Source organism: Pseudoliparis swirei, chromosome 24, assembly GCF_029220125.1.
Source record: "Pseudoliparis swirei isolate HS2019 ecotype Mariana Trench chromosome 24, NWPU_hadal_v1, whole genome shotgun sequence".
NCBI lineage: Eukaryota > Metazoa > Chordata > Actinopteri > Perciformes > Liparidae > Pseudoliparis > Pseudoliparis swirei.
In genome coordinates, this window is record NC_079411.1 from 10,093,187 (window position 1) to 10,101,994 (window position 8,808).

Below are 8,808 nucleotides of genomic sequence, written 5' to 3' on the forward strand. Positions count from 1 at the left end.
TTGTTTAGTCTGGAAGGTGTGGCTCACGAGTCTACTCTAAACAGTTGTATATTGACCTGCTAACTGATAGACTAGCAGCTGGAATCTGAATCTATTATTGCTCAATGTAATCCAGAACTATTTTATTGAATGAAGAATCCTGTTTGAATGTTTCCCTGCAGCTGGCGACTTCGTTGGAGCTCCACCGCCGCAGACAGACAGATGGACGGATAGATAGAGCGATGAACAGATACTTTATTCATCCACAGGGGGAAATTTGGTTGTAGAAGCAAGGTTACAGCGTAAACACACAATATATACAATAAAATAGCAGAGCAGGAAATATTCAATTTAAGAAAATTAGATAATAAAGAAAATGCAAAGTGTAAATACAGTGAAAGGGTGATTGATCAATTTAAGGAGAATATGGTTAGAGGTGAGTTATTATAAAGTCTTATAGCAGTTGGCAGGAATGTTCTCCCGTTTCTGTCCTTTGGTATTCCTGTCCTCTCACCCTCTCTTTAGCTGTGGAACGTCTTGAAGCAGCTCCGGCCCCAGTCCCCCAGAAACCAGAAGAGTCTCCCAGGAGGAGCAGGAAGAGGAGGAGCCCGACTGCCCTGCAGGACTGATAAAGTTCCAACCAGCCTTCCCTCGCGCCTGGCCCGCCCGTCATGTACAGCAACATCTAAATATGTCTTTTTATTCCAAACTACTGGGTCAGCAAACACTGTTATGATGTTCATATTGGGTTATAAATCAACTTTAATGATTATGCACTACAATGTTATAGTTTTTATATTTACTTATTGTGTTGATTCTTAATAATTAATGTCTAATATATTGTTCATTTACGCCAGTGCTCATTTTTCATCTTCATAACGGATAAACGATTAGACGATTATATTTTTGTTTTGTGTTTTGCCAAACATAGCTTAAATGACCACAAAGATATTTTATTGTACAAAAAATCCTACATGGCAAAACGTGTCATGTCAGTTGGCACCCATCAGTAACAAATACCAACATATATCTTCACTCTAAATAATCCAACTAAAGCAATGCATCATTTCTATTTACAAGATTTTCATTGACAAAAATAGTAAATAGGAAAGTAAGTAACAGACCCCGGCAGTATATGAAATGATGCTTTTATACCAACCTCCTAACTGGATGGAGAACATTGAAACAAAACCAAAGAACAGACAACATGGAGGAGGACGTCTCCACAACCGCTGGACCTCAGCAGCATGAATGACGTCCTCTGGAGTCTGAGCACAGGAGACATGAGCCGGCATCTCGTCCAGCAGCTCCTGGAGAGTCCGTCTGGAAGCTCCTCGCCTCCCAGCAGCCGGACACAGGGCTCAGCCTTCTGGACTCGTTGAACGTGGCATGTCGGTTCCAACCTGTAGAAGGAATCAAACGGAGACTTTAATCGTAACGTTCATCTTTGGGCCGACGGGCTTTCTGGAAGAACAACTCCCGTCTCACATCTAAAAAACAGAAAAAATAAACCGGAGCATGACGACCACAATAATGTGTATTTGACATGAATACAGAAAGGGCACTTTTCTCATCCAGGGTAAAGGGGCACGTGCTTGAGCACCACTAGGGCTCTACCTGTGCACGTGCCTGCCAGCAACCCTAAAACGGGATCGGGTTCAGTTTATTTTATGTAGCCCAATATCACAAATTAGCCTCAGAGGGCTTTACAATCTGTACGCATACGACATCCCTGTCCCAGGACCTCACATCGGATCAGGAAAAACTCCCAAGAAATAGAAAAAAAATGTTACAAGGAAAAAAAGGGAAGATACCTTCAGGAGAGCAACAGAGGAGGATCCCTCTCCAGGATGGACAGAAGCAACAGATGTCATGTGTACAGAAGGAATCATTACAGTTACAACACATTCAATGAATATGTCCTTTAATAAAAACATGTTTTGATATTATTTTAGGTTGCATTTCTTTTTTCCATTGACACAATCAATATATTTGCTGTAATTACATTTTTTAGATTCTTTTTTGTCTTTTATTAGATTGTCGGGACAGAGTTGGGATTAAAACCCACGGAGCTGCTGGAAGGACAGTTGGATATTATACAAACTATGCATTTATTCTTCAGCGTAACTGTAGATCATTTAAATCGTGTACATTGTATTGGAGTATTCACACTGTTATAGAGCAATTTAGATGTGTGTCATCTTGCTGAGATATGTCTGTAGTTGGTTACCGTTTTGCCCAATGTATCCGAGCCACATAAACTGCTTTGTGAATGGGCCCAAATCGATTCTGGTCGGAAGCAGCTGGAACTGTGGCCCGCTGTGCGTCTGGCCTGTGATCCGGACCCATTTTCCGGATCTGTTCCGGATTCTACGATACCTCCGGAGCAGAGTCAGTTTGCTATCTGGGTTAATTAATTATATTTAATGTGACTACTGTACTGCAGGTCAGAAGGACAAGTTGTGCTTTCCACTTAGTTACTTGTTGATTTTACATAAAACACATGGTATCAGGCACGTGCACAGATAGACCCCTAGTGGTGCTCAAGCACCAGCCCTTTTGCCCTGGATGAGAAAAGTGCCCTTTCTGCTGGAGCCACATTTTTTCTTCATTATCAGTATTTAAGAATAAAAGTTACTCTCTCTGTCATCAAGTCCTCCCAAATGTGTATGGATATCTGTCGGGGCCCTCCCTCCTCCACTTAGAGCGCAGTAAACGCAAGAAAAAACAACACTTGTGATAAATATACTTAATAATTGAGAATGAGGTCATGCCGGGAAATATCAGACTTCCGTGAAAACGTTATAATGCCTCAGTCTGATATTTCCCGGCATGACCTCACTCTGGGTTAGAAAGTAGTTATTACAAGTGTTGTTTTTTTCTTGCATTTACTCTTTTCATCCGAGCGGTCGAGGTTAGTAAGTCGTTTATTATATGGCATTTTTTCGCTCCTATTGTTTTGTAAATAAAAACAAATTGTAATATGTCATTTTGTTCAGCTCTCATGTCTTCTCACGACACGATGTGTTTCAGGTGTTTCCTAGCAACCAATTACTTGCTCACTTCAAGTTACAGTGATCAAAAGAAAAATCATTTTGCCGATGGGTGCCCTTTTTGGGGGGTTTGAGCACCTGCCCCCCAAAATGTCTGTGCACGTGCCTGGTTGCTGGAGCCGATCCCAGCCGACATCGTTTCATGAAATAGGATGTTCCATGATACCCGTTTCGTATCACGCCCTCCGATGGTTGCCAGAGAGGGAATCTAACATGGATCAAAAAAGTACTATTAATATGATACTTTATAGAATGTTTAAAAAACATGTCCATCAATCAGGGCATTAGTGTTAATTACGTACAATAGTTTAAATAAAGATAGATCTTAATCAGATTTGCTTGAGATGGTGAATAAAATCAAAAACGCACCACACTCTTCTTCAGCTGAAAGTTGGAGGGATCTTTAAGCCGGTCCTTAATGAGTTAATTAATTGAACCACATATATATTCACGATACATTGAGGTATTTATTAATAAACTCTTTATTGACACATTGCAAAAAATCCATTGAGAAATAAGTGAGCAAGTGATATATAATTTAATAAAAACATCTTATAAACATGTGTGCCAATCTCCAGAAGCGTTTGTAGGATTGAAAGAAAGGGGGTTAAGCCCCAAGGGGAGCAGTTTGCCCGGAAATGTTTGCGCGCGCAGCTTGCCACAATTTTCTTTTGGGGCCCCGGATATCCATTGTTAGAGACAGAATTTTAGGGTCACAGTGATATTTTATGCTCATTTGGACACTATCACTAAAATAAAGATGAACTAGTTCAGTGTCAAATAAACGTTTCATTTGAAAAAAATATTATAATAATATATATTAGTGCAAAGAATAGAGAGATGTCGATAGTTATTTCTTGTATTTTGAATTTGCTTGTTCACACTCTCGCTTAACCCTTGTGTTGCCTTCGGGTCAATTTGACCCGATTCAATGTTTCACCCTCCTGTCGCCTTCGGGTCAATATGACCCGATTCAATGTTTAACCCTCCTGTTACCTTTATATTTACAAACATATTTTACCCTTGAGGTCAATATGACCCCAGCTATTAAAATCTCCAGAAAATTATTAGAATTAATATTGTTTTCCAAGTTTAAGTGTTATGTTATGTTAATCGTTTTATTTGAAGAGGGACAATGCACATTAATGAACACTTTAGACAGGTTATGTTTTCAGTGTAAATATGCCAGATTATAGTTTTGAGCTAATTTCCATCCGTAGTCCCTGACGTACAATATATAATAACATGACATTTGTAAAAATATTAAATACATGATATGCAAAAAGAGCAAGAGCAGCATACATGAGTATTTACCACATGGCAGTACAATATAGCAGCAGTGACATGTAAAGTGCAATACAAGATAAGTGTGAGGTACTTTATGTTTGTTTGTTGACTCCCGAAAGAACACCGACATTAAACATTGAATCGGGTCAAATTGACCCGAAGGCGACAGGAGGGTTAATGGAGACAGTTTCTAACTTCTTCCCTTCCATTTGCCTCAACTAAATCAAAATGCAGGCAGGTAACACCTACCGACACATTCTGTAACTACCTGGACTTACAAATTCACTCCGTTTATCATTTACTTTGAGCTTAACTCCTGGCTCTCTTTGACGAGAGACGTTACTTGGCAGAGTGAGAAAGTCAGCGCAGCAGCCTCCCCAAGGTCCTAGTGCCCGGGGATTCTATTGCTAAGTATGATGATAAGGTATTAGATTGACTGAAGCGCCCCTAAAATAGGCCTAACGACGCCCCTGCTAATCTCTCAGTGCATCTCTTTATGAATCATAAAACGTACCTTAATTCTTGCTTGATTATCAAGTATATATATATATATATATATATTAGTGCTGTGAAAAATAACGCGTTATGATTAAATTACAGGATTAATTAGTTACTGGTGAGCAAGTTATGTGCACCCCTATGTATAAATATATATATCCGTCTTTTGTCATAAATCTTTATGTTCTCACAAAAATATGCCGAGAATATCGGTAATATGTGATTAATCATGATTAATCCATAGAAACCTGTGATTAATTTGATTACAATTTGTAATCGTTTCACAGCCCTAATATATATATATATAAATAAGTACATATATTAAACATTTCCTGGTTCCAGCATCTTAAAGGAGATAATTAGAAGCTGCTTTGGATCATAGAATTGTAAAGATGAACAGATGCTATGCAGCCATAATTGCAGAAGCAAAATGATACATACATTCAAATAAAATAAAAAACGTACTTTTTTCTTATCCTTTTCAATACAACACAGATTATATTGTCTTGTAGTTGGGTCACGGTCTTTGATTTGGAGAGAACCAAATATTCCAGTGTTTCATCTACGAGGGCTCACACACACACTGTATGGGCAGGGAGCCAGCGTCAGGCCGAATCGTCCGGTCAGCGTAGGAGGAGGCGTTCCCTCTGGCAGGCGGAATTTGAAGGTCTGCAGTAAACTGGTAACCGTCAGGAACAGCTCCATCTTCGCCAGCTGTTCACCCATGCACACCCTGCGGCCTGTAACATACAGGGGATAATGGATGAGGCACGGTCATTTATAAGAATAAATTATTCTCTGCATTTGACCCATCATAGTTATTAAGGAGCAGTGGGCTACACTGAAGCCACCAGGGAGCAACGAGGGCTTCAGTGTTTTGCTCAAGGACACTATGGGGAGAGCGGGGATCGAACCGGCTACCTTGTGGTTACGGGCCACTCTCCCCACTGAGCTACAGCCCCCTAAGATTTAAGATGCATTCATAGATCAGCGATTCTTTGGCCCATATGAGGCAGGAATGGCTTACCAATCCCGAATGGTATGAAGCACTCTTTCCTGATCAACTTTCCCTCCTCGTCTAAGAAGCGTGCTGGGTTGAAACTGTCGGGCTCGTCCCACACTGTGGGATCTCTATGGACAGACCACAGGTTGGGCACGATCACCGTTCCTTTGGGAATAGTGTAGCCTCTGAACTCTGGAAAGAAAAGGCGGAAAAAAACACAATAAAAAGCCATCACCTAAATTCACCTGTCGATCTTTTTTCATCCCTGATATACAATCATTATCGAAGACTCTGAAACCTGACCAGTTGATTATTAGCAGAGGATTCAGTGAAATACAAATAAATACTTTACCTGTTGTCTCGGAGGCCATGTGAGGAATAGCCAGAGGGACCGCAACAGTGAGTCTCTGCACCTCCATGATGGTGGCTTCAGTAAAAGGCAAACTTCCCTTGTCCGTCAAAGACAGGATGCGCTGTGTGCCCACCACTTCATCGATCTCTCTCTGGACCTTGTCTGAACTCAAAACAATGGAAACACATTAAGTACGTCATTCTTGGATGATTAATGAACTCCTCATCGGAGTAAACAATAAGTGTGGCTTTGGGACACTCAGGCCAGTTCATGTGACGATCGATGTCGTTGTGCAAGAATTGGAGAAGTGGTAACTGCATAATCAACATTTTGCTGTCCTTAAACCAGGAAGTGTTCAGAGCTGTGGGTTCCCACGGCAGATGTCCAAATTCCCCCAAAGGGGTTTCACTTTAAGTAGAAATAATAATATCTGTGATTTGTATACTCTAAAAATGTCATACTCAGTTCTACAATAAAAATGTCCCTCGTCAGTACCTCAACTACAAATATTGAAGCTGTACAATGTTGTCTCACTGAAATTATATTTTAAACCATTTAGTTATTTATATGTATTGAAATTGTAAATTAATTGCGTCACAATTATAGTAAAATGTTTTAATTATAATTAGTGTGCATATCATTAGTTTTCTATTTTACATGAATCACATAAATTGTGCAACAGTTCCATTGGAAATCTGCCATGAGAACTTTGAGCTGAAGACATTTCCTGGTTGACAACTAGAAACAGATCGTTGCTTTTGTACTTTATAGCTTCATCAAAATTTGACAGAATCCGAGTGGCGATATCGCCATGGTCATTTTGGAAGTCACTTTTGCACAAGCACACTACACAAAGGGCTACATTTCACAAAGTAAGCAGTCTAAAAAGGAATTGTTCGACGTTTACCTTGGATATCAGGGTACAGGACCATGTAGAGCAGAATCCACAAAACTGAGTTTGCGGTGGTGTCAGTGCCGGCGATGAAGAGATCTCCGATGATATAAAAGAGATAGTCTTCTGTGAAGCTGCTGTTCTCCTCTCCAGCAGCTTGCTGGGCCACCATCTCCATCAAGTACATGTCCACAAGATCCCTCGGGTGGTCCGGGTCTAATGTTTCCCGATGCTTGCCAATAATCCTCTTCAGAAACGCTGTGATGTCTCCTTCCACCTGACGCAACTCCTTGAATACCCCAAAAGGCAAATAGTACAGCAAGGGGAAGATGTTGATGAGGACCGCAGGGCTGTTCACGCAGATCTCCAGCCCACGATCCATCAGGCCCAGCATGTTGCGGAACTCGTGGTCTTCGTGGTGGAAACGCTGTCCCAGGATCAGTGAGCAGATGACGTTCGACACGGCGTTGCGAACCAGCGGGGCCAGGTTCACGCCGGTGGCACCAGACTTCTCACTCAGCTGCAGCAGCTCCGTCTTGACGGTGGCCAGGCCGAGCTGGATGCAAGGCTCCAAGCTCAGTTTGCCCAGGCCAAAGTTTCGGAGTGTGGTGTGGCAAAACTTACGCTGCTTCCTCCACACTGGCCCGTAAGGTGCAAAGACTATTCCTAAAGCACACCAGAAAAATAATAAATACATACATAATATATATATATATACTAAATATCCAGTTGCAATTGTCATTAGGCTACTTCTATTATCACTACTAAATTAGTATTCCTCCTGTACACCACCAGTCTACCACATATTAACACTCCGTCATATTCATTGAATGTGTTTGAACTGTAATGTTTCCTTCTGTACACATGACATATATTGCTTCTGTCCATCCGGGGAGAGGGATCCTCCTTTGTTGCTCTCCTGAAGGTTTCTTCCCTTTATTTTCCCTGTGAAAGGGATTTTTTTTTTCTTGGGAGTTTTTCCTGATCCGATGTGAGGTCCTGGGACAGGAATGTCGTATGTGTACAGATTGTAAAGCACGCTGAGGCTAATTTGTAATTTGTGATATTGGGCTATACCAAATAATCTGAATTGAATATTTATAAAAGAAAACAATTATTGCAGGTCTTATTACACTCCATTAGTTTAACTCGGTGTATCTAATACATTAGATATTCATCCATCATCATGAAGATGAGGCTGAGAATCAATACATAATTCCTGGACTAAAGCAGTTTACCTTTGCGTTTGGTCATGATGGTGACGGCGGGGATATCCGGTCTGTCGGAGAACACCTCGGGGTGGTTCGACAGCGCATCCTTGACCACCTCATATCCGTTCAGCACCACCGTCAACTGGCTCCCTACAAAAATACTGAATATGTTTCCGTAAACTTCGGCTTTTTCCGTGAAATCAATCATCGCGTTTTTTTCAGATTTCTGTCCAAACCTCCTCCGGATAAAAGAGGGCACGAGGAAGAAGCCGAAGTTCCCGACTAGCGGCCACGGCGGCGGTCCCGGCGGGATGTTTGCGAGGTGCCGCCGCCGCTTCTGACGAACATAAAGTAAACAAACCACGAGCAGGAACACGAGCAGAGCAACAATGTCGCCTCGTGACAGTGCAGCGCTGCTCAGACAATGCAGCCACGACAGCGACACCATGGTGGCACAGTTTACCTCAGTGGGCTGGCAACGCTACCCCATGAAGCTCGTGCGCTTCCTGTCGTGTTGTGAAACAGAAAGGACA

At 41.6% G+C, this 8,808-nt stretch overlaps 1 protein-coding gene across 1 annotated transcript; it reads right to left on the reverse strand.

Annotated features, from left to right (window-relative positions):
* Positions 1-3,496: 3,496 nt before the first annotated feature.
* Positions 3,497-8,808, reverse strand: LOC130190412 (cytochrome P450 2U1). The gene is made up of 5 exons (XM_056409816.1): positions 8,303-8,808; positions 7,080-7,730; positions 6,173-6,334; positions 5,845-6,012; positions 3,497-5,557 (listed from the first exon to the last, which is right to left on the reverse strand). The coding sequence occupies exons 1-5, from the start codon at positions 8,721-8,723 to the stop codon at positions 5,376-5,378; spliced, it is 1,584 nt and encodes a 527-aa protein (XP_056265791.1). The 5' UTR covers positions 8,724-8,808; the 3' UTR covers positions 3,497-5,375.